The sequence below is a fragment of the Oryx dammah genome, unplaced genomic scaffold (genome assembly GCF_014754425.2).
Source record: "Oryx dammah isolate SB20612 unplaced genomic scaffold, SCBI_Odam_1.1 HiC_scaffold_18, whole genome shotgun sequence".
Taxonomy (NCBI): domain Eukaryota; kingdom Metazoa; phylum Chordata; class Mammalia; order Artiodactyla; family Bovidae; genus Oryx; species Oryx dammah.
The window spans coordinates 31112405-31139529 of NW_024070202.1; the positions used below are offsets into that span (position 1 = coordinate 31112405).

General features: G+C 40.2%; 1 protein-coding gene across 2 annotated transcripts in view; it reads left to right on the top strand.

The window, feature by feature from the left end:
- The window catches only part of DNAH11 (dynein axonemal heavy chain 11), a 360125-nt gene that overhangs the window by 269652 nt on the left and 63348 nt on the right, over positions 1-27125 (top strand). The window contains exons 64-65 of one of the 2 annotated variants that reach the window (XM_040260639.1): positions 3002-3237; positions 4515-4637. In XM_040260639.1, coding sequence (XP_040116573.1) covers positions 3002-3237; positions 4515-4637 — 359 coding nt within the window. The remainder of the gene's footprint in view (positions 1-3001; positions 3238-4514; positions 4638-27125) is intronic. The other variant, XM_040260638.1, reaches the window with a different exon arrangement.

Here is a 27125-nt window from a genome sequence, read left to right on the forward strand (position 1 = left end):
TGGGTTTGGGTTGAGACAAGCAGGTAGAGGGAGAAAGCAAGAGAGTTTGACCCAAATAAGACTAGGAGATCACAAGAGCTGTGGGAACAGTTGTCAGGAAGTGCTGCAATGGGGCCATGAGTTTGGAGGATGGCAAGGGGTGGTAACTGAAAAGGACAGGGAAAGTGGGCATATGTGACCTTGAGGGTACAAATAAAATTGTTACCCAAAATTGTTTCCCTCCAAAGCCATCATCTGCTGGGCAGACAAATGAAGACCTGGCCAAGTTCAAGGAGGCATTTGCACTCCACTCATTAATCTGACCTAGCAGTTTATAGACAGACAAATACATGGAATTACTATACATGGAGTTAACCAAGTCTCAGTGTCCTAAGCAAAAAAGAGGGAGGGAGAGACCTACTTTGCAGAATTCCTGTAAGAGTTAAGTGAGGCAAGGCACAGAGCAAACGTATATGAGTAAATTTTGTAAACGCTTAAAACCTTACAGATATCACTTGGTCTGTTAACTGGGAGTCTTACCTCATCAGGAAGTTCCCTTTTATCCTTTGAAATATGCCCCGAGATCAGTTCCCAGAGGATTCTGATTGGCATTTGGTGTTAGGATTAGTCCAGTTTGGCTCAGGACGTGTGCTTCCTTCCAGCCTGCTTCTCTCTAGTAAAAGCTTCTTAAGAAGGGAGCCTCTTTCTTCCTCCTCTCTTTTTTTAAGCTCCATCTTGACTGATCATGTTGCACTATTTAATGAAGCAATTAGATACTGACTTGGTAGGCTGACTTTGGACTCCCTCTTTGCTCTTGGTTTCTGAACTAATATTCTTTTCTGTATACTCCTTCAAGGAATTCTGCCAAGAAGAGTGGATTAAAAATATATATATGAATTGAGGTTTATTTTCCCCAGTGTAAACTTAGGTTAAAACTTACTGTGAAAGTGATAACCATATTGTTAACTATTAGATTTTTTAATGAAAAAAATTTCTGTGTAGTCATACAAATACCTGCCTATTTGAACATAATACTATAAAGCAAATATCCTAAACTTTGTTTCTAAAATTTTAAGTCTCAAAGTATTTTACAGTATTTATGATGTTCTTTAGTGTGAGTTACCTGCTTTGTTTTGCCTGCTATTGGATTGGCCAAAAATTTCCTTCAGGTTTTTTTGTAACATCTTATGGAAAAACTCAAATGAACTTTCTGGCCAACCTGGTAGGTTAAAGTGGCCATTAAAAAAGGGAAATTCGCTTTCATCCCCTGCACTGTGCTATGTACACAGTAGGTGCTCAAACAATGCAAACTATTGGATTCAGATACAAGATCTGTATGTGTACCTTCTGTTACTCCTTAATGCTTCAAAAATTAATATTATCTTAAGCCTCCAGTTGTTTCAAATTGTTTGTATTAATTAGAAGGTAAGAAATAAAAGCTACTGAGCTCTTGCTAACAGGAGAATGCTTGTGTCTTTAAGGAACCTGTGTGTGGAATCAGATATCAAGGTTTGTTGTTCCCGGTACTAGGAGAGAGATTTTGATATATTTATAAGATACCATTGTCAAGAACAATAGGCATTTTATGAAAACTTTTCCTGTACTAACCTCACAGTGCATCCCAACTTCACTGTGGGAATTCTTCCAGCATTCTGTTTGCTGAAGCTCTGTGGGCAGCCAAGAAGTCAGACACCTACTACCGCTGTTCCAGCCTCCCCTGGCTGCTTCAGCCAGGTCGGGCTCTTACTGCCCTCTCTTGTGGAACTGTATTTCCTTGTTGGTCCCTTGACCCAGCCAGGGGACTAGCTCTTTACTCATCTCGCTGACCGTGGAGTCTCCAGATGTATGTAGGAGGTGCTTAGTAAATGTTTGGTGATTGATGACCAAGCAAACAAATTCCATAATAAATTCCGTTCTATAATCTTGCTTATTTTTTTTCAAATTGAGTCCATTTTGTAAAGAACTGATCCTTACCTTTAAAATAGATTTCTCCTCCTTTCTCTCTCTTTTAAAGGAGACAACTTCCCACTTTCTTTTTTGTCCTTTTTTTATTGAAGCATATTTGATTTACAATATTGTGTTAGTTTAAGGTATAGAGCAAAATGACTCAGTTATGTATTTGTATTTTTTTAGATGATTTTCTGTAGGTTATTATAAGATATTGAATATTATATCCTAGATTATTCAGGAAATCCCAGTTGCTTATCTATTTTACCCTGAACCCCTAATTTATTCCTTCCACCAGCAACTCCCTACTTTTCAGTGCTCCTCCTGGTGGCTCAGATGGAAAAAAATCTACCTGCAATGCAAGAGGCCCAGGTTTGGTCCCTGGATCAGGAAGATCCCCTGGAGAAGGGAATGGCTGCCCATTCCAGTATTCTTGCCTGGAGAATTCCATGGACAGAGTGGGGCTACAGTCCATGGGGTCAAAAAGAATCAAACATGACTGAGCAGCTAACATTTTTACTTTTTTCACTGTCACACTGAAGACAATTCCCTCTCAGAGGAGAGGCTGAGTCAAGGTTGCTGGGCAACCACAGGCTGATGGAGTGCCAGTGGACTGAATACATTCCATGAAGCCACCCCAGACAGAGAAGTCATTTCTCTGTAGTGTTGCTCTGTAGAAAAAGATGAAATGCCTAAGCAAAAGAGTGCATTTTAGTATTGCTGATGTGGGGTGATTACTCCATTGGGCGAATACATTTCTGTTGTCCTGCCGTACTTCCTGGAGTCTAAATTTCACTCACCTTGTTTGGGTTACTGTAGGTGTGTGTAGAAGGTGAAGTCCCTTTCACTTGAAGCCAGATGGGTGGGGTAAGAAACCAGATGTTGAATGCTGCAGTTGACAGAATTCTGAGAGATAAACCCTAGACTTACTGGGTTGAGTTGTATTTTGTAATGAGAGTTTTGTTTGGCTTTTGAGAGTTACAGGAGAATTCGTATGTGTTCTCTTGGCTTTGGTCTATTGTTTTTTTGTCTGTCTGCTCCTCTGGAGGTTTATTGCCTGACTCTGATTCTCAAGGTCTCCATCCCAATAACTGAAGGCCTGGATGTGATTGCCATGTTGACGGATGATGCCACCACTGCCACCTGGAATAACGAAGGACTGCCCAGTGACAGGATGTCCACGGAGAACGCCGCTATCCTGACACACTGTGAGCGCTGGCCCCTGATGATTGACCCCCAGCAGCAAGGGATTAAGTGGATCAAGAACAAATATGGGACTGACCTGAAAGTCACACACTTGGGCCAGAAAGGGTATGTGAAATCTGAAGGGTTGATTCTCTGCTGAGCTGCTGGAAATGGGTTTCATTTTTACCTAGTCCTGGTCTTTCTTAGACCTTTCTGCCACTCTGGAATGTGATAATTTGGTACAGTTTATCTGCCTACTCACATAAAGGATCTCTGTGGAAAAGGTGTTCACATTGGGTGGCATGCATCCACTTACCTGAAGAAGTTAGTTGGAAGGTTAGAACACGCACTGCATGTGAGAGGAAAATTTTCCTATGGCCAAGTGGAAATGTGATGCATTATAATCCTTTAGGACTTTGTCATATGGTAACCCAAGAATTGTCAACTGCCCCATAGGCTTAATGAGGTTTCCAGTTACATTGCTAAATATGTACTTTGCCTACAATGGCGCTTTAACACAGCTCAGTTCCCAAGGTTGAGTGCCTGAAGATAATTTTTTTTAGTCAAGCTTTGCATATCACTTTTGAGAACTGAATCTGCTCTGAGATTTTCTGTCACTCGGTTGGCATGACAGTGTTTTCTGATAAGTACAGAGCTGTCTTGTATGTAGTTGGTCTTCAGTTAATGCCAAATAAGTAATTTTAGACTTACTTATACTTCATTTTACCCCTCCATCATTTTTTGACATGTAAAATGAAATAAGGAATGTCTGCAGTTGTGCAGATAAATGGCCTCCTTGCTGATCTGAATACTTGGAGGAAATTATTTTTGAAGGCAAAAGACTATTTTTGGAGAGTGGCAGTGAAATTGAATGGTAGTTCTCTACATGACTGATTCTAAATGTTTAAAAAAATGAAAATTTGATAAAACCACAAAGCATTTAATTTGAATTTTTTTTCAGAAGAGAACCTGTTGAAATAATTTAAATTTATAATGTTTGGATGCATGCTAAGTCACTTCAGTCATTTCCGACTCTGCAACCCCATGGGCTATAGCCCGCCAGTCTCCTCCATCTATGGGATTCTCCAGACAAGAATACTGGAGCGATTTGTGTTTGGGTAGATTCTATTTATTTTTACCGTGATTACCATCAAAAGTAATTTACACATGGACTTATTAGTTCACACTACTGAATTTCATTTTGGAACATATAACTGAAATTGATCTCAATCTAATCCTTAATTTCCATGTATTTTAGTTGAAGAAAATACTACTTTATAAAAGTTTTCTCTAAATCCCATTTAAAATGTTTACATTAAACTAAATATAATTGAGCATAAATAATTTTGAATACTTTCCCTATGCTTATTTACATTTTTCCTTGATTCTGACTGAATTTTAAGGTTTTTGAATGACATTGAAACTGCTTTGGCCTTTGGAGATGTCATCTTAATTGAAAACCTTGAGGAAACAATAGATCCAGTCCTTGATCCATTGCTTGGTAGGAACACAATTAAAAAGGGAAAGTAAGTATTACTGAATAATAATTTTGTTATTAAAAATAATCTTAAAGATGATTTTTGATGTGTGTTTTGCACTACACATGAGTTTGATCATCAGCTTCTATTTCATGGCCTCCTAATCAAATGTAATATATTGAAATATTCTTTTATAATAGTTTTATTTATTTATTTATGGATACGCTGAGTCTTCGTCGCTGTGTGGGCTTTTCTCTAGTTGCAGCGAGCAAGGGCTGCTCTCCAGTTGGGGTACGTGGGCTTCTCATTGAGGTACCTTCTCCTTTTGTGGAGCATGAACTCTAGGGTGTGTGGGCTCAGGAGTTGCAGGTCCTGGGCTCCAGATCATGGACTCGATAGTTGTGGCACACAGCCTTACTTGCTGCAGCACTGCATGTCTGATCCTCCTAGACCAGGGATTGAACCCATGGCTGCAGGTGAATTCTTTACCACTGAACCACCAAGGAAGTCCTACTGAAATAGTCTTGGTGATATTTCTGAGTTTCCATTCCAAGGCTCCTACAGTCCAAGACCAAAGCAAACTTGACATGATCCAGATGTTCAAGCTATTTTTTCGGTAGATTGAGATTCATGTTACCCAATTCCTGATTTTTAGACCCCAATAATGCATTGTCACAAATATGAGAATATTTGCTCCTTTATTACTTCATACTAGTGTTTTTCTACCCTCAGTACTTTGGAAAACATCTTTAATATATTTGCCTCAAATGCATATCACTTGTATCCTTATTTTTAAATATTTTTACTTTTTATTAATTTAGTGTTAGTTTCTAATGTACAGCAAAGTGAGTTAGCTTTTAGTTCAGTTCAGTTCAGTTGCTCAGTCGTGTCCAACTCTTTGCGACCCCATGAATTGCAGCACGCCAGGCCTTCCTGTCCATCACCATCTCCCGGAGTTCACTCAGACTCATGTTCATCGAGTCCGTGATGCCATCCAGCCATCTCATCCTTGGTCGTCCCCTTCTCCTCCTGCCCCCAATCCCTCCCAACATCAGAGTCTTTTCCAGTGAGTCAGCTCTTCTCATGAGATGGCCAAAGTACTGGAGCTTCAGCTTCAGCATCATTCCTTCCAAAAAATCCCAGGGTTGATCTCCTTCAGAATGGACTGGTTGGATCTCCTTGCAGTCCAAGGGACTCTCAAGAGTCTTCTCCAACACCACAGTTCAAAAGCATCAATTCTTCGGTGCCCAGCCTTCTTCACAGTCCTACTCTCACATCCATACATGACCACATGTATACATATATCCCCTCTTTTTTTGGATTTTCTTCCCATTTAGGTCACCACAGAGCACTGAGTAGAGTTCCCTGAGGTATACAGTAGGTTATTATCTATTTTATACATAGTATCAATAGTGTATATATGTCAATACCAGTCTCCCAATTTATTTCACCCATCCCTGTTGGTATCCATGTTTGTTCTCTACATTTGTTTCTCTATTTCTATTTTGCAAATAAAATTATCTATACCATTTTTCTAGATTCCACAGATATGCATTAATATACAGTATTTGTTTTTCTCTTTCTGACTTACTTCATTCTTTACACCAGTCTCTAGGTCCCTCCACAGCTCTGCAAATGGCACAATTTCAATCCTTTTTTATGGCTGAGTAATATTCCATTGTATATATGTACTACATCTTCTTTATCCATTCCTCTGTTAATGGACATTTAGATTGCTTCCATGTCCTGGCACTGTGAATAGTGCTGCAATGAACATTGAATTGTATGCGTCTTTGCAGTTATGGTTTTCTCAGGGTATATGCCCAATAATGGGATTGCTGAGTGATAGGATAATTCTGTTTTTAGTTTTTTAAGGAACCTCCATACTATTGTCCATCGGAGAAGGCAATGGCAGCCCACTCCAGTACTCTTGCCTAGAAAATCCCATGGACGGAGGAGACTGGTAGGCTGCCGTCCATGGGGTCGCTAAGAGTCGGACACGACTGAGCGACTTCACTTTCCCTTTTCACTTTCATGCATTGGAGAAGGAAATGGCAACCCACTCCAGGGTTCTTGCCTGGAGAATCCCAGGGGCGGGGGAGCCTGGTCGGCTGCCGTCTACGGGGTTTCACAGAGTCAGATACGACTGAAGTGACTTAGCAGCAGTGTACTATTGTCCATAGTGGCTATATCAATTTACATTCCTACCAACAGTACCAGAGGGATCCCTTTTCTCCACATCCTCTCTAGCATTATTATTTTTTTTTTTTTGGATGATGGCCATTCTGACCTGTGTGAGGAGATACTTTATTGTAGTTTTGATTTGCATTTGTATAATGATTGGTGATGTTGAGTAACTTTTCATGTATTTGTTGGCCATCTATATTTTCCTTAGAGAGATGTCTATTTAAGTATTCTGTCTATTTGTTGATTGGGTTGTTTGTTTTTTATATTGAGCTACACGAGCTTTTTGTTTATTTTGGAGATTAATCATTTGTCAGTTGTTTCATTTGCAAATATTTTCTCCCATTCTAAGGGTTATCTTTTTGTCTTGTTTATAGTTTCCTTTGCTGTGCAGAAACTTTTAAGTTTAATTAGGTCCCATTTGTTTATTTTTGTTTTTACTTGAATTATGCCAGAGGATGGGTCAAAAAAGATACTGCTGCAATTTGTGCCAGAGAGTTTCCTTTCCTCTAAGAGTTTTAAACTATTGGGCCTTATATTAAGGTCTTTAATCCATTTTGAATTTACTTCATATTTTTAAAAACCTATTTTAAATCCACTTTTTTTTTTGAAACTCAGCCTCATCCCAAGTCATAGCATCTACAAAATCATGTGTTTACTGTGCTAGTTCCCTTTTTTCCTATATGTTAAAAAAAAAAATATATATATATATATATATATAAACCATTAGGACAAAAGGAATTCCCTAGTGGATCCCTAAGAACGTCCCCATACTAGCAGCAGTGGTAGACTGGGCACACTCTTGCTGAGACCTACATGATGTTCCAAGAGCTGCTGCTGCCCTGAACGCCATCTCTCCATCACATCCTTCCAGGGACAGTGACACCATTACCCAGGCAACATGTCACTCTGTAATTGTGTCAAAGGTCAGATCCAGTAGTTCTGTCCCTAACTGAGCCTGGGTGGGTTCACTGGAGATTGTGGCGTGTCCAAAGCTCTCTGTGCCTCTTCCCTCAAGAAACTAACATTGTCATGGCTTATTCCACTGAATTTCCTTCTCTTTTTTGTTGTTTTTCTTCACAGAGGTGTAATTTCAGAATTTCCCCAACACTTTTCTTCTTTGGCACCCACTCTCTGCCTCAAAGGTGTCTTGTCTCTCTTTTCATCACTGGATTATTCCTGTCAATTTAAAATGAAAATAGGTCTGCTTAAGGGTGACTAACTTCTATTTTGTAAAAAGTCTCTAACTGATTAGTATTTATGATACAATTCACCAATTAAATCCATATAAAGTGAGTGACAACTTATAATTGTTTAATAAACCAAAATTTACCCAGACATGCGTTTAGAAGAGTCTAATAAGACATTTGACAAACTGCAGCTCTGACATAAATAAAATTGTGGCCATATCTGATGTGTTAAAAATACAGTGCAAAATCTTGGATGTCACTAAAGTGAAACCCTTGTTATTAAAGTTCTGACTCTATTAAGAAGACAAAGAATTTCTGTCAGTGAAATACATATTCTCTTAGCTTTAACTTGAACCTTTGTTGACACTATTTAGGTGTAAGAAATTCTGTCTTTTTTCTCTATCTTTATATATATATTTTTAAATGTTTATTTATGTATTTGGCTCTACCCACTCTTAGTTACAGCACGTGGGAACTCTGACCTTGTTGTAGCAAGTGAGATGTGGGATCTTTTAGTTTCAGCACTCAAGATCTTAGCTGCATCATGTGGGACCTAGTTACGTGACCAGGGATCGAACTCAGGCCTCCTGCATTGGAAGCATGAGTCTTAATCACTGATCCACCAGGAAAGTCCCTATATATGTGTGTATATATTGATAATCTAAAACATCCAGAGACTGATAAATTTGAGTCCTGATTTTTTTCTCAGTATGGATATAGTTAACTATAACAATCCCAGAGGATTTTTTTTTTAATTTCAGAAACAAGTTATTTTACATAGAGCATCAAATTCTCTATCACAAAATATCATACCAGGCAAGTTTATTCCAAATTAATAATCTTTCCTGAATATGTGCTAAGAAAAGTTATGACCAACCTAGACTGCATATTAAAAAGCAGAGACATTACTTTGCCAAAAAGGGTCCTTCTAGTTAAGGCTGTGGTTTTTCCAGTGGTCATGTATGGATGTGAAAGCTGGCTATAAAGAGAGCTGAGTGCTGAAGAATTGATGCTTTTGAACTGTGGTGTTGGAGAAGACTCTTGAGAGTCCCTTGGACTGCAAGGAGATCCAACCAGTCCATCCTAAAGGAAATCAGTCCTGAATGTTCACTGGAAGGACTGATGTTGAAGCTGAAACTCCAGTACTTTGGCCACCTGATGTGAAGAGCTGACTCATTTGAAAAGACCTTGATGCTGGGAAAGATTGAAGGCGGGAAGAGAAGGGGATGACAGAGGATGAGATGGTTGGATGGCATCACTGACTCAATGGACATGAGTTTGAGTAAACTTCCAGAGCTGGTGATGGACAGGGAAGCCTGGTGTGCTGCAGTCCATGGGGTTACAAAGACTTGGGCGTGACTGAGTGACTGATCTGAACTGATTAGGCTTTATAGAATTGATCATGTCATTGTATCTGTTTTTAAAAGTTGAAGAAAATTTTTAATGATCTGTAAGAATATAATAGAGTTTATTGCATGCAGTTGTTACTATAACAATTCTAACTCCTAAACTCTTTCATAAGAGTGGCAACAACTACTTTTATGAAGGTAATTTTAGTTGTGTACCTCCAGTTTTCTTTAGATATTTTTAAAGTTTTGTTATTCAGAGAATCTGAGCCCTTGCAAATTCTATCAGTCACTGAATAAGGCTTCTCTGAGAACTGCCAGAGGCAGGCCCTGTACTAGTGGCCAGTGATTCAGAACACAAGGTACAGACCCTGCCCTTAAGGAAGCTACATGTCCTGAGGGGGAAGTCAGACCTATACACAGCACAAGTAATACATGCCATGGGTATGGTGATGGAAGTATACTCGGTAGAGAATCATCTGCTCCGTGGTGGAGACTTGGAAAGACTTTGTATTACATTTACATTTAGTGTGAATCTTAATAGGTCATTGGGCATTTGTCAGACAAATGGGAGAAGAGAATTCTGGAATGAGAGTACTAACACCAAGTAGTAAAACATACTAATCGGCCCAACAGCTTCAGGGAACTGAGATTAAGATTCAAATATGTGGAGAGCCCCATTTTTGGGGAAAAGGTGTTTGGACTGAGAAAGGTGGGACTGGATTGTCAGGCCCCAGAATGTGGGTATCCTTGGGTACCCACAGATTGGCCTTTTCCCTGGGTACAATGCTTTTTCCCCAAGCACATTGAAGGGGCGCATTCCAATCCACAATGCTAGTTTACAACATCCATGGTTTTTAACCAAGGGACCTTGTCTTCGTAGAGTAACACATCTGGAGTTGCAGTATTTTCACTTGCGAATCATGAGCAGAAGTCAGTGGGAAAGCTAGTGAAGACTCTTCACTAAGAGTCTAAGAATAATGCAATCAGATTTATGTTTTTTGAAAGGGCACGTTGGCAGTATAGAGTATTGATTAAAGGCACATGGACCGAGAGCCAGGAACCATCCAATTAGCAAACAGTTGCAATAGTCCAGTTGAGACCTAGAATGAGCCTAAACTAAGCCAGTGACAGTAGAGGTGGAAGTTCAGTTCAGATCAGTCGCTCAGTTGTGTCTGACTCTTTGCGACCCCATGCACTGCAGCACACCAGGCCTTCCTGTCCATCACCAACTCCTGGAGTTTACCCAAACTCATGTCCATTGAGTTGGTTATGCCATCCAACCATCTCATCCTCTGTCGTCCCCTTCTCCTCCTGCCTTCAGGCTTTCCCAGCATCAGGGTCTTTTCAAATGAGTTAGCTCTTTGCATCAGGTGGCCAAAGTATTGGAGTTTCAGCTTCAACATCAGTCCTTCCAATGAACACTCAGGACTGATTTTGTTTAGGATGGACTGGTTGGATCTCCTTGCAGTCCAAGGGACTCTCAAGAGTCTTTTCCAACACCACAGGTCAAAAGCATCAATTCTTGGACACTCAGGTTTCTTTATAGCCCAACTCTCACATCCATACATAATTACTGGAAAAACCATAGCCTTGATTAGATGGACCTCTGTTGGTAAATTAATGTCTCTGCTTTTTAATATGCTCTCTAGGTTGGTCATAAATGTCCTTCCAATAGGTAAGTGTCTTTTAATTTCATGGATGCAGTCAACATCTGCAGTGATTTTGGAGTCCAGAAAATAAAGTCAGCTGCTGTTTCCACTGTTCCCCATCTATTTGCTGTGAGGTGATGGGACCAGAGGCCCTGATCTTAGTTTACTGCATGTTGAGTTTTAAGCCAACTTTTTCACTCTCCTCTTTGACTTTCGTCAAGAGGCTCTTTAGTTCTTCTTCACTTTCTGCCATAAGGGTGGTGGCATCTGCATGGTTATTGATATTTCTCCTGGCAATCTTCATTCCTGCTTGTTCTTCATCCAGCCCAGTGTTTTCTCATGATGTACTCTGCATATAAGTAAAATAAGCAGGATGACAATTTACAGCTTTGATGTACTCCTTTTCCTATTTGGAACCAGTCTGTTGTTCCATGTCCAGTTCTAACTGTTGCTTCCTGACCTGCATACAGGTTTCTCAAGACGCAGGTCAGGCGGTCTAGTATTCCCATCTCTCTCAGAATTTTCCACAGTGTGTTGTGATCCACACAGTCAAAGGCTTTGGCATAGTCAGTAATGCAGAAACAGATGTTTTTCTTGAACTCTCTTGATTTTTCGATAATCCAGTGGATGCTGGCAATTTGATCTCTAGTTCCTCTGCCTTTTCTAAAACCAGCTTGAACATCTGGAAGCTGACAGTTAACATATTGTTGAGCCTGGCTTGGAGAATTTTGAGCATTTTACTAGCAAGTCAGATGAGTGCAATTGTGTGGTAGTTTGAGCATTCTTTGGCATTGCCTTTCTTTGGGATGGAATGAAAACTGACCTTTTCCAGTCCTGTGGCCACTGCTGAGTTTTCCTAATTTGCTGGCATATTGAGTACAGGACTTTCATAGCATCATCTTTTAGAATTTGAAATTGCTCAACTGGAATTCCATCACCTCCACTAGCTTTGCTCATAGTGATGTTTCCTAAGGCCCACTTGACTTTGCATTCCAGGATGTCTGGCTCTAGGTGAGTGATCACACCATCCTGATTATCTGGGTCATGAAGATCTTTTTTGTACAGCCCCTTCCTTTGAGGAACTATTCCAACCAACACCTCTTTTTTTGAATGGAAAAATGTTGTTCAATCGCAAATTCATGTCTGACTCTTTGCAACCCCATGGATTGCAGCATGTCAGGCTCCCCTGTCCTTCACTGTTTCCCAGAATTTGCTCAAATTAATGTCCATTGGTGATAACTATTTAAACATGTCATCCTCTGCTGTGCTTTTCTCCTTCTGCCTTCAGTCTTTCCCAGCATCAGGGCCTTTTTCAGTGAGTCAGCTTTTCACGTCAGGTGGCCAAAGTATTAAAACTTGAGTTTCAGCATCAGTCCTTCCAATGAATATGCAGGGTTGATTTCCTTTAGGATTGACTGGTTTGATTTCCTTGCAGTCCAGGGGACTCTCAGGAGTCTTCTCTAGTACCACAGTTCAAAAGCATCAGTTCTTCAGCGTTCAGCCTTCTTTATGGTCCAACTCTCACATCCATGCATGACTACTGGAAAAAACATAGCTTTAATTCTAAGACCTTCGTTGGCCAAAGTGATGTTTCTGCTATTTAGTGCACTGTCTAGGTTTGTCATAGCTTTCTTTCCAAGGAGTAAGCATCTTTTAATTTCATGGCTGCAGTCACTATCGGCAGTGATTTTGGAGCCCAAGAAAATAAAGTTTGTCACTGCTTCTACTTTTTGTTCTATTTGCCGTAAAGGGATAGGACCAGATGCCATGATCTTAGTTTTTTTGAATGTTGAGTTATAAGCCAGCTTTCTCACTCTCCTCTTTCACCCATCATCAAGAGGCTCTTTAGTTCCTCTTCACTTTCTGCTGTTAGTGTCGTGTCATCCACATATTTGAGGTTGTTGATATTTCACCTGGCAGTCTTGATTCCAGCTTGTGATTCATCCAGTCCAGCATTTTGAATGATGTACTCTGCACATAAGTTATATAAGTAGGGTGACACTGTACAGCCTTGACGTACTTCTTTCCCAATTTGGAACCAGTCTGTAGGTCCAAGTAAGATTCTAACTGTTGCTTCTTGGCCTGCATACAGGTTTCTCAGGAGGCAGATAAGGTGGTATGGTATTCCCATCTCTTTCAGAATTTTCCACAGCTTGTTGTGATCCACAGAGTCAAAAGCTTTAAAGTAGTCAGTGAAGAAGTGGTTATTTTTCTTGAATTCCCTTGCTTTATCTTTGGTCCAGTGAATGTAAGCAATTTGATCTCTGGTTCCTCTGCCTATTCTAAACCCAGGTTGTACATCTGGGAGTTCTCAGTTCACATACTGCTGAAACTTAGTTTGAAGGATTTTGAGCATAACCTTCAGTTCAGTTCAGTCGCTCAGTCGTGTCCAACTCTTTGTGACCCCATGAATTGCAGCATGCCAGGCCTCCCTATCCATCACCAACTCCCAGAGTTCACCCACACTCATGTCCATCGAGTCAGTGATGCCATCCAGCCATCTCATCCTCTGTCGTCCCCTTCTCCTCCTGCCCTTACTAGCATGCAAAATGAATGCAATTGTCTGGTAGTTTGAACATTCTTTGGTACTGGCCTTCTTTGGGATCAGAATGAAAATTGTCCTTTTCCAGTCCTGTGGCCAATGCTGAGTTTTTAAAATTTGCTGGCGTATTGAGTGCAACACTGTAACAGCAGCATCTTTTAGGATTTGAAGTTGCTCAACTGGAATTCCATCACCTCCACTAGTTTTGTTCATAGTGATGCTTCTTAAGACCCGTTTGACTTCACGTTCAAGGATGTCTGGTGAGTGATCACACTGTCGTGCTTATCTGGGTCATTAAGATCTTTTTTGGTATAGTTCTTTCGTGAATTCTTGTCATCTCTTCTTACTCTCTCTTCTTCTGTTAGGTCCATACCATTTCTGTCCTTTATTGTGCCCATATTTCCATGAAATGTTCCCTTGATATCTCTAATTTTTTAAGAGAGATTTCTAGTCTTTCCCATTCTACTGTTTTCCTCTACTTCTTTGCATTGTTCATTTAAAAAGGCCTTTTTATCTCTCCTTGCTATTTTCTGGAACTCTGCATTCAGGTAGGTGTATCTTTCCCTGTCTGCCTTGCTTTTCACCTCTTTCCTCAGCTGTTTGTAAAGCCTTCTCAGACAACCAGTTGCCTTCTTGCATTTCTTTTTCTTTGAGATAGTTTTGGTCACCGCCTCCTATACAATGTTATGAACAATTTCTGTTTCTCTTTCCAATTACCTGTTGGGTACAAATATGTTTCCCTTTGTATTGTAAAAAGGAAATAGCACTGAAAGCAAGCAAAAGAAGAGACAACCCCCAGGGAGTGCAAAGTCGGTGTAGTCACCCAAAATGGCTCTACTGCTTCATCTTCTTCAAGTGCAGGTGGAATAACCTTTCATATTCCTGAGAGAAAGCCACATTCCTCAGAAAGTTTTTGACTACTTATAGTGTTTTTGTTTATTTTAGTTCTGTTTGCTTTGAGGCCCTTTTTAAAAAACCAATTATTAGTCTATTCTTCGTAATAATGGATGTCTGAAAAGATACTTGTGATAGATACAGCATAGTCCAAAAGTTGAAGTTCATTAATAATTGGAATGTTGTGCAGTATGAAGTAATGAATACTAATTATTCCTTTCTTGTGTGACAACTCCCTGTGGACCAATCAATCAGCCCAGACTTTAATTTGGCTCTAGTAATGGTTTCATCAATAGCACATTAAATCTGTGTTTGAGAAGATATACAGTTGATCCTGACCCACATAGCAGATAGCACTATCATAAAATGGCCACAGGCTGACAACAGCTTAGTAATTACAAATAATTAAATCCACCAAACTCCAGACAATCCTAATTTTAAGTAAAATATATTGTATAGTATCAATCGACAGAAAACATATCTGGGGAGATTTATCAACACATACTTTTTCCAAAGCAAATTTACTCGCTTACATATTAGAGAAGTTGCTGATCTGTGAAGCATCTTCATAAAATTATATCTCTTTAATCTTTTGAATCTTCACAAATATTATTGAAGTGATTTTTGAACTTTAATCTTAGCTAGAGAAACCTTACTGCAAGATGTATTTCAGCTTGCTTCGGAGCATATAAATGTTTTTTAAAGAGTTTATACTTTATTCTATATTTAATTTCATATCATTATTCTTTTAGTAACAGTCTTCAAGTAGCATTCCCTAGAAAGAAGCTTAAAACTAACATAAATATTAGCTCTATAATAGAAATTTCTATTTGTATAGACATAATAAAATGAAAGACAGTATTTTACAAATAGTATTTGTTTTATAATAAGTTTCCTGAAAGTTGTGCTAAAATCAATAAAAAATATTTTAGTTAGCAAGTTCCAGTTTAACTGTTATTATGTTGCTACTCTTGGAGTTGGTGCCATACTGTTGTTCTCTAGTTGAGTATAGATGCATTTGAATGAAGTCTTGAGTGAAATTTAAAATAGAACCATCTTAAACCCCACACTGTAGTAGAATGTGCTCTATTGAGCTAGAAACATACAGTTTTTTAGTAAGCTGTGGAGTTACGAAGTTCTCTAGTTATGTTCCCTGTGGGTAAGAATATTTCTGTTTTCCAGTAATTATGCCCTCATACAGTAGACAGAGAAGGCAATGGCATCCCACTCCAGTACTCTTGCCTGGAAAATTCCATGGACGGAGGAGCCTGGTGGGCTGCCGCCTACGGGGTCACACAGAGTCAGACATGACTGAAGCAACTTAGCAGCAGCAGCGGCATACAGTAGAACTCAGCATTCTAGTCTCTCCCAGTTTCTAGTTAATAAAGTTGAATTGCTGAAAAGACCTCCAGCATCCTTTCTATCCCTGAGTTCAATCAAGGTTTTTTTTTAAGTATAATATTCAGGAGAATTCCATGGACAGAGAAGCCTGGTGGGCTACAGTCCATGGAATCACAAAGAGTTGGACATGACTGGGCGACCAACACACACACACGTGTTCAGGACCTACAGATAGTGCATCTTCTCAGTTATCTTGCTGACGTTGTTTGACTGTATATGAACGTAGATACCAAATAGGGCTACAGATTAAGCACCTTTAGACTCTTTTCTTCAAAAAAGTAGTTTCGTTAAAAAAAAAAAAGAACAAATATGAATGGAACTAGAATTTCTTCATTATTCATGCCACATTATAATGTTTAAATAAGGACATATTGAAATGTGTATAAATATATATAACATGTATGCTTTATATACATATGGAACACGTGTTTGTGTGTGTGTGTGTGTGTGTGTATCTCAAAGGGGAAATAACCTACTATGATTTTTTTAGCTATATTTTCTATTCAGTGGTATCTGGATTCTTGTGACTTTAATTTTTTTTTTTTTTAATTCTAGTTGAAGTTTGCCTTTATCTTAGAAGGACGTGTTGGTTACATTAACTGCGTGAAGCAATGAAACAATTAACTCATTTCTATTCAGGACTTTCCTTTCCTTCTTTTTCTTAAACGTCTGGCCAGCTGTGCAGCTTTCAGCCCAACCCTTTCTTCAGGAGCCAGGTTTGACCACCTCGCTCCAGCCTTCCTGCCGAGGTTGCTAAGTAACCCCTCTCTGCTGCCCTCGCTGCACCTGACCTTCGGCTGTGCGCGCAGCCAGGGCTATTGGAGCTCACAAGTCTAATCTAGAAGCTTTTCATTTGAAACAGCAGGACGTGCAGTAAGGCTTTTAGATGTCCATTGAGAAGGTTTTCTGCTTCTCTGAGTGTGTTTTTCCTCCCCTGCCCCAAGCTCGTGGAACTATTTTATTTACTTATGTCAAAACCCACTGCTATCTCTTTACTTTGATAAATCAGCTTCACTGAGGCCTGGAGAATGAACTTATTCCTGTTTAGAGAGTGTATTAGTTCTCTGAATCATCCATCCTAGAGGAACAACCTTCAGTATAATAACATAGTGTCTTTAGAAATTTCTCACCAGCATTGTGAAAAAGGTTTTGCAATTAAAAAAAAAAAAAACAGTATTTTACTGGAGCCATTCCTAGTAAAGGCTTGGATCTGCCTCAGAAGCAAGTCCTTGTTCTAAATTGAATACTGTTACTTTTTCATGTTTGGTTTTACATGGCAATAAAAAAAATAATGGTGGTGTTTGTTCATGTACTCAGAATATCTGATCACTAGAAAAATTCATGTAAGTTTTTATGATCCAAGACTGATGGCATTTTCAACAGTAGCTACACTAAATCTTGAGACCAGTGCCAACAGAAGTAAAAGACATTTCTTTAGTTTCTAGACATATTTCTCAGAAATAAGAAATTCACATTGTAGTCTCAGACTTCAGAGTCTCATCTTGGCTATTTTGAGATGACACTGCCTTTCTCAACTCATACAGATTCTGGCTCTCAGGTAAATGTGGGAATTGAGAGAAATATTCCCCAAAGTCCATCACAGAAATGCTGTGAACATTAGCCAAGAAATTACTTTCAAGTATTTTAAATGTAATTGCATATCCATCCTCCACAACAGTAATGACCTTCCATGACATGAAGAAATTAAATCTTTTCATCCCCATCATAACTTTTGGCTAAGTTGTGAGTAATCTTTGAGAGAATTTTGATATTCCTGAGTACTGGATTTAAAAAAAAAAAAAAAACCCTTTTATATTATATTGAAGTATAGCTGATTAGCAATGTTGTGATAGTTTGTGATAGACTGCAAAAGGACCTCACCAAACATATACATGTATCCATTTTCCCCCAAACTCCCCTCCCATCCAGGTAGCCACATAACATTGAGCAGAGTTCCATGTGCTATACAGTAGGTCCATGTTGGAGAAGCCCCAGCAAGATTGTAGGAGGGGAAAAATCACATTTAGAATCAAACCCCATACCCACCAGAAAAGCTTAGAGGGCTCAAACAAACCTTGTGCACAGCAGGACACAGAGGCCCCACAGACACTGAAACAGAACTGTTTGAGCATCTCCTGAGGAGGTGCAAGTCAGCAGTGGCCTGCCTCAGGGGCAGGGGCTCTGAGTGCAGCAGACCTGGGTATGGCCAAAGCCCTCTTGGAGGAGGTCACCATTACCCCATCATAGAGCCACCAGAACTTACACAGGACAGGGGAACAAACTCACGGCGGGCAAAAACAGAACCGTGTATGCACCAGGACCCATAAGAAAGGAGCAGTGACCCCACAAAAGACTGACCCAGACTTGCCCGAAAGTGTCCAGGAGTCGCTGGCAGTGGCCTGCTGCAGGGCTGGGAGCGCTGCCTGTAGCACTGCATGCAAGGGGCCTTTTGAAGGAGGTCGCCATTATCTTCATTACCTCCACCATAGTTTGTCCCTAGGTAAATAACAGGGAGGGAACACAGTTCCACCCATCAACAGAAAATCGGATTAAAGATTTACTGAACATGGCCCTGCCCATGAGAACAAAACCCAGTTTCCCCCCCAGTCAGTCTCTCCCATCAGGAAGCTTCTGTAAGCCTCTTACCCTTCTCCTTCAGAGGGCAGACAGAATGAAAACCACAATCAAAGGAAACTAACCAATCTGATCACATGGACCACAGCCTTGTCCAACTCCAGGAAGCTATGAGCCATGCCATGTAGGGCCACCCAAGACGGATGGCTCATGGTGGAGAGTTCTGACAAAATGTGGTCCACTGGAGAAGGGAATGGCAAAACACTTCAGTATTCTTTTTTTTTTTTTAACTTTATTTTACTTTACAATACTGTATTGGTTTTGCCATACATCAACATGAATCCACCACAGGTGTACACATGTTCCCAATCCTGAACCCCCCTCCACCTCACTCCCTATACCATCTCTCTGGGTCATCCCAGTGCACCAGCCCCAAGCATCCTGTATCTTGCATCAAACCTAGACTGGCGATTCGTTTCTTATATGCCATTCTCCCAAATCATCCCACCCTCTCCCTCTCGCACAGAGTCCAAAAGACTGTTCTATACATCTGTGTCTCTTTTGCTGTCTCACATACAGGGTTATCATTACCATCTTTCTAAATTCCATATATATGTGTCAGTATACTGTATTGGTGTTTTTCTTTCTGGCTTACTTCACTCTGTATAATTGGCTCCGTTTTCATCCACCTCATTAAAACTTATTCAAATGTATTCTTTTTAATGGCTGAGTAATACTCCATTGTGTATATGTACCACAGCTTTCTTATCCATTCGTCTGCTGATGGACATCTAGGTTGCTTCCATGTCCTGACTATTATAAACGGTGCTGCGATGAACTTTGAGGTACACGTGCCTCTTTCAATTCTGGTTTCCTTGGTGTGTATGCCTAGCAGTGGGATTGCTGGGTCATAAGGCAATTCTATTTGCAATTTTTTAAGGAATCTCCACACTGTTCTCCATAGTGGCTGTACTAGTTTGCATTCCCACCAACAGTGTAAGAAGGTTGCCTTCACACCCTCTCTAGTATTTATTGCTTGTAGACTTTTGGATCGCAGCCATTCTGACTGGTGTGAAATGGTACCTCATTGTGGTCTTGATTTGCATTTCTCAGATAATGAGTGATGTTGAGCATCTTTTCATGTGTTTGTTAGCCATCTATATGTCTTCTTTGGAGAAATGTCTATTTAGTTCTTTGGCCCATTTTTTGATTGGGTTGTTTATTTTTCTGGAATTGAGTTGCAGGAGTTGCTTGTATATTTTTTAGATTATTTGTTTGTCAGTTGCTTCATTTGCTGCTATTCTCTCCCATTCTGAAGGCTGTCTTTTCACCTTGGTTATAGTTTCTTTGTTGTGCAGGAGCTTTTAATTTTAATTGGATCCCATTTACTTTTGCTTTTATTTCCAGTATTCTGGGAGGTAGGTAATAGAGGATCCTGCTGTGATTTATGTCAGAGAGTGTTTTGCCTATGTTCTCCTCTAGGAGTTTTATAGTTTCTGGTCTTACGTTTAGATCTTTAATCCATTTTGAGCTTATTTTTGTGAATGGTGTTAGAAAGTGTTCTAGTTTCATTCTTTTACAAGTGGTTGACCAGTTTTCCCAGCACCACTTGTTAAAGAGATTGTCTTTAATCCAGTGTATATTCTTGCCTCCTTTGTCGAAGATACGGTGTCCATAGGTGTGTGGATTTATCTCTGGGCTTTCTATTTTGTTCCATTGATCTATATTTCTGTCTTTGTGCCAGTACCATACTGTCTTGATGACTGTGGCTTTGTAGTAGAGCCTGAAGTCAGGCAGGTTGATTCCTCCAGTTCCATTCTTCTTTCTCAAGATTTCTTTGGCTATTTGAGGTTTTTTGTATTTCCATACAAACTGTGAAATTATTTGTTCTAGCTCTGTGAAAAATACCTCTGGTAGCTTGATAGGGATTGCATTGAATCTGTAGATTGCTTTGGGTAGTATACTCATTTTCACAATATTGATTCTTCTGATCCATGAACATGGTATATTTCTCCATCTATTAGTGTCCTCTTTGATTTCTTTCACCAGTGTTTTATAGTTTTCTATGTATAGGTCTTTAGTTTCTTTAGGTAGATATATTCCCAAGTATTTTATTCTTTTCATTGCAATAGTGAATGGAATTGTTTCCTTAATTTCTTTTTCTACTTTCTCATTATTAGTGTATAGGAATGCAAGGGATTTCTGTGTGTTGATTTTATATCCTGCAACTTTACTATATTCATTGATTAGCTCTAGTAATTTTCTGGTGGAGTATTTGGGGTTTTCTATGTAGAGGATCATGTCATCTGCAAACAGTAAGAGTTTTACTTCTTCTTTTCCAATTTGGATTCCTTTTATTTCTTTTTTCTGTTCTGATTGCTGTAGCCAAAACTTCCAGAACTATGTTGAATAGTAGTGGTGAAAGTGGGCACCCTTGTCTTGTTCCTGACTTTAGGGGAAATGCTTTCAATTTTTCACCATTGAGGATAATGTTTGCTGTGGGTTTGTCATATATAGCTTTTATTATGTTGAGGTATGTTCCTTCTATTCCTGCTTTCTGGAGAGTTTTTATCATAAAGGGATGTTGAATTTTGTCAAAGGCTTTCTCTGCATCTCTTGAGATAATCATATGGCTTTTATTTTTAATTTGTTAATGTGGTGAATTACATTGATTAATTTGTGGATATTGAAGAATCCTTGCGTCCCTGGAATAAAGCCCACTTAGTCATGATGTATGATCTTTTTAATGTGTTGTTGCATTCTGATTGGTAGAATTTTGTTAAGGATTTTTGCATCTATGTTCATCAGTGATACTGGCCTGTAATTTTCTTTTTTGTGTGGCATCTTTTTCAGGTTTTGGTATTAGGGTGATGGTGGCCTCATAGAATGAGTTTGGAAGTTTACCTTCCTCTGCAATTTTCTGGAAGAGTTTGAGTAGGATAGGTGTTAGCTCTTCTCTAAATTTTTGGTAGAATTCAGCTGTGAAGCCATCTGGACCAGGGCTTTTGTTTGCTGGAAGATTTCTGATTACAGTTTCAATTTCCGTGCTTGTGATGGGTCTGTTAAGATTTTCTATTTTTTCCTGGTTCAGTTTTGGAAAGTTGTACTTTTCTAAGAATTTGTCCATTTCTTCCACGTTGTCCATTTTATTGGCATATAATTGCTGATAGTAGTCTCTTATGATCCTTTGTATTTCTGTGTTGTCTGTTGTGATCTCTCCATTTTCATTTCTAATTTTATTGATTTGATTTTCCTCCCTTTGTTTCTTGATGAGTCTGGCTAATGGTTTGTCAATTTTATTTATCCTTTCAAAGAACCAGCTTTTGGCTTTGTTGATTTTTGCTATGGTCTCTTTTGTTTCTTTTGCATTTATTTCTGCCCTAATTTGGGCTCCAAAATCACTGCAGATGGTGACTGCAGCCATGAAATTAAAAGACGCTTACTCCTTGGAAGAAAAGTTATGACCAACCTAGATAGTATATTCAAAAGCAGAGACATTACTTTGCCGACTAAGGTCCATCTAGTCAAGGCTATGGTTTTTCCAGTGATCATGTATGGATGTGAGAGTTGGACTGTGAACAAGGCTGAGCGCTGAAGAATTGATGCTTTTGAACTTTGGTGTTAGAGAAGACTCGAGAGTCCCTTGGACTGCAAGGAGATCCACCCAGTCCATTCTGAAGGAGATCAGCCCTGGGATTTCTTTGGAAGGAATGATGCTAAAGCTGAAACTCCAGTACTTTGGCCACCTCATGCGAAGAGTTGACTCATTGGAAAAGACTCTGAAAAGTAATAGTGGGTTATAAAAATGAAAATTAAAGAGTAATAGAGGACTTAAAAATTTTTTAAAGTTAAAAGAAAAAGTAAAAAAAAGGAATGATCGTAAAAATAGTAAAGATATATCTAGGACTTTCTCTGGTGGTGGTGTGGGCACTGTGGGGTCAGTTCATTTTCAGATAGTTCCTTGGTCTGGCTTATATTTCTGAAGATCTATAGGCCCCTTCCTATGTAGTCGGTACTAACAACAGGGTTTTAATCTATTGCACCTGTCAGTTCCAAGGCAGTTCCCTCTGTTTTAGCTTCTTCTGTTTGCTGGTCTCTTCAGTGTCTGATTTCTGCCCTGACACAAGGGGAGCAGTGGTGGACACTTTTTTTAGGCTCACTTGTTCAGTCCCGCTGTGGGGAGGGAGGGACGCTGCAAACAAATAACCCTGGCGTGTGCTCGCAGTGTCTCAGCCACACTGGGCTTGCCCCTGCTCACGGCGCACACATCTCAGGCTCTAGGTTGCTCTGCCGGGAACCATCTGAGGCTGGCCCTGGGCTACATACACCTCCCCGGTCTAAGCCATTCAGGTTCAGGCATTCTGGTAGTCCTCAGAGGCGCAGACTCGGTTGGGCCTGCGTTTTGTGCCCTTCCCAGGTCCGAGTAGCTCAGGTGTTTGGCGAACGCAGTCGCTGCGACTTATCGCCTCTCCTGTCCCTGCTGCTCAGTTTTCTGGGTGTACAACTGGTGCACCTTCTCAGGCAGATGATGACTGTCCAGAACCCCAAGAAGTCTTAGTTAGCAAAGAAGCCTGCTTGCAGTTTGGTAGGTAATGTCTCTCTGGGACTGCAATTGCCCCCTTCCAGCCCTTCAGGCTCTGGCTGCCTGTCACCGGAGGGGGGTGGTCTGCAGCTGGCTCATTCTGTTCCATCCTTTGTTCTGTGTGCGGTCCTGGCAGTGTCTTATGTTAGAGCTTTTCACGTGGTAGCTATCCCACAGTCTGGTTTGCTAGCCCATTAGTTCACTCAGATTGCCCTCAGGGCACTTAGGCCCGCGCCTCCCTGCCCAGCCCCCACTTGCTAGTGGTGGATGCAGGAGTCTGCCCTGCTTCTCTGCTGGGGCTTGTAATCTGTGGGTTTTAATTATTTATTTTTCCTCCTCCTTATGTTGCCCTCTGTGTTTCCAAGGCTCGCCACGGCAGTGAGAGTGTTTCCTGGGGTGTTTGGAAACTTCTCTCTTTTTAAGACTCCCTTCCCGGGATGGAGCTCCCTCCCTACCTCTTTTGTCTCTTTTTTTGTCTTTTATATTTTTTCCTACCTCTTTTCAAAGACAATGGGCTGCTTTCCTGGGTGCCTGATGTCCTCTGCCGGCATTCAGAAGTTGTTTTGTGGAATTTACTTAGCGTTTAAATGTTTTTTTTGATGAATTTGTGGGGGAGAAAGTGGTCTCCCCATCCTATTCCTCTGCCATCTTATTAACCCTCCCACTTCAGTATTCTTGCCTTGAGAACTCCATGAACAGTATGAAAAGGCAAAAAGATAGGACACTGAAAGATGAACTCCCCAGGTCGCTAGGTGCCCAATATGCTACTGGAGAGCAATGAAGAAATAACTCCAGAAAAAAATGAAGGGATGGAGCCAAAGCAAAAACAACACCCAGTTCAAGATGTGACTGGTGATAGAAGTAAAGTCCAATTCTATAAAGAGCAATATTGCATAGGAACCTGGAATGTTAGGTCCATGAATCAAGGCAAATTGGAAGTGGTCAAACAGGAGTTTGACAAGAGTGAACATTGAATTTTAGGAATCAGTGAACTAAAATGGACTGGAATGGGTGAATTTAACTCAGATGACCATTGTATCTCTACTGTGGGCAAAAATCCCTTAGAAGAAATGGAGTATCCATCATAGTCAACAAAAGAGTCTGAAATGCAATAGTTGGATGCAATCTCAAAAATGACAGAATAATCTCTGTTCATTTCCAACGCAAGCCATTCAATATCACAGTAATCCAAGTCTATGCCCTGACCAGTAATGCTGAAGAAGCTGAAATTGAACAGTTCTGTGAAGACCTACAAGACCTTTTAAAACTAACTCCCCCAAAAAATGTCCTTTTCATTATAGGGGACTGGAATGCAAAAGTAGGAAGTCAAGAAACACCTGGAGTAACAGGCAAATTTGGCCTTGGAGTACAGAATGAAGCAGGGCAAAGGCCAATAGAGTTTTGCCAAGAGAACACATTGGTCATAGCAAACACCTTCCTCCAACAACACAAGAGAAGTCTCTACACATGGAATCACCAGATGGTCAACACTGAAATCAAATTGATTATATTCTTTGTAGCCAGAGATGGAGAAGCTCTATATACTCATCAAAAACAAGACCAGGAGCTGACTAACTGTGGCTTCAGATCATGAACTCCTTATTGCCAAATTTAGACTTAAATTGAAGAAAGCAGAGAAAACCACTAGACCATTCAGGTATGACCTAAACCAATCCCTTATGATTATACACTGGAAGTAATAAATAGATTCAGGGATTAGATCTGATAGACAGAATGCCTGAACTATGGATGGAGGTTTTGTGACGTTGTACAGGAGACAGGGATCAAGATCACCCCAAAGGAAAAGAATTGCAAAAAGGCAAAATGGTTGTCTGAAGAGGCTTTATAAATAGCTGTGAATACAAGAGAAGTTAAAAGCAAAGGAGAAAAGGAAAGGTATACCCATATGAATGCAGAGTTACAAAGAATAGCAAGGATATATGATAAAGCCTTCCTCAGCAATCAATGCGAAGAAATAGAGGGAAACGATACAATGGGAAAGTCTAGAGATATCAAGACAGAGATACCAAGGGAACATTTCATGCAAAGATGGGCACAATAAAGGACAGAAATGGTATAGACCTAACAGAAGCAGAAGATATTAAGAAGAAGTGGCAAGAATACACAGAAGAACTACACAAAAGAGACCTTCATGACCCAGATAATCACGATGGTGTGATCACTCACCTAGAACCAGACATCCTGGAATATGAAGTCAAGTGGGCCTTAGGAAGCATCATGATGAGCAAAGCTAGTGGAGGTGATGGAGTTCCAGTTGAGCTATTTCAAATCCTAAAAGATGACGCTGTGAAAGTGCTGCACTCAATAGGCCAGCAAATATGGAGAACTGAGCAGTGGCCATAGGACTGGAAAAGGTCAGTTTTCATTCTGGTCCCAAAGAAAGGCAATGCCAAAGAATGATCCAACTATTGCACAATTGCACTCATCTCACACGCTAGTAAAGTAATGCTCAGAATTCTCCAAGCCAGGCTTCAGCAACACATGAACCATGAACTTCCAGATGTTCAAGCTTGTTTTAGAAAAGGCAGAGGAACCAGAGATCAAATTGCCAACATCTGCTGGATCATCGAAAAAGCAAGAGAGTTCCAGAAAAACATCTATTTCTGCTTTATTGACTGTGCCAAAGCCTTTGACTATGTGGACCACGACAAACTCTGGACAATTCTTAAAAAGATGGAGAATACCAAACCATCTGACCTGACTCTTGAGAAACCTGTATGCAGGTCAGGAAGCAACAGTTAGAACTGGATATGGAACAACAGACTGGTTCCAAACAGGGAAAGGGGTACGTCAAGGCTGTATGCTGTCACCCTGCTTATTTAACTTTTATGCAGAGTACATCATGAGAAACACTGGGCTGGAGGAAGCACAAGCTGGAATCAAGATTGCCGGGACAAATATCAAATCACCTCAGATATGCCGATGCCACCACCCTTATGGCAGAAAGTGTAGAAGAACTAAAGAACCTCTTGAAGAAAGTGAAAGCGGAGAGTGAAAAAGTGGGCTTAAAACTCAACGTTCAAAAAAACTAAGATCATGGCATCTGGTCCCATCACTTTATGTCAAATAGATGAAGAAACAGTGGAAACAGTGACAGACTTTATTTAGGGGGCTCCAAAATCACTGCAAATAATGACTTCAGCCATGAAATTAAAAGATGCTTGCTCCTTGGAAGAAGAGCTGTGACCAACCTTTAATATGTGACAGCATATTAAAAAACAGAGGCATTACTTTGCCAACAAAGGTCTGTCTAGTCAAGGGTATGGTTTTTCCAGTGGTCGTGTATGGATGTGAGAGCTGGACTATAAAGAAAGCTGAGTGCCGAAGAATTGATGCTTTTGAACTGTGGTGTTGGAGAAGACTCTTGAGAGTCCCTTGGACTGCAAGGAGATCCAACCAGTCCATCCTAAAGGAAATCAGCCCTAATTATTCATTGGAGAGACTGATGCTGAAGCTGAAACTCCAGTACTTTGGCCACCTGATGCGAAGAACTGACTCATTTGAGAACACCCTGATGCTGGGAAAGATTGATGGCAAGAGGAGAAGGGGATGACAGAGGATGAGATGGTTGGATGGCATCATCGACTCCATGGACATGAGTTTGAGTAAACTGCTGGAGTTGGCAATGGACATGGACACCTGTCGTGCTGCAGTCAATGGGTCACAAAGAGTTGGACATGACTGAGTGAGTGACTGACTGACCGATGTTAGTTATCCATTTAAAATATAGCAGTGTGTACATGTTGATCCCAAACTCCCTTACTATCCCTTCCCTGCATCCTTTTTCCCTGGTAACCATAAGTTTTTTGTCTCAGCCTGTGAGTCTGTTTCTGTTTTGTAAGTAAATTCATTTGTATTCTGTCTCTTTAGATTCTGCATATAAGGGATATCATATATTTCTCTTTCTCTGTCTGACTTACTTTACTCAGTATGACACTCTCTAGGTCCGTCTATGTTGCTGCAAGTGGCATTATTTTATTCTTTTTAATAGCTGAGTAATATTCCATTGTACATATGTACCACATCTTCTTTGTCCATTCTTCTGTTGATTAACACTTAGGTCGCTTTCATGTCTTGGCTATTGTAAACAGTGGTGCAGTGAACATTAGGGTGTATGTATACTTTTGGGTCATGTTTTTCTCCATATGTA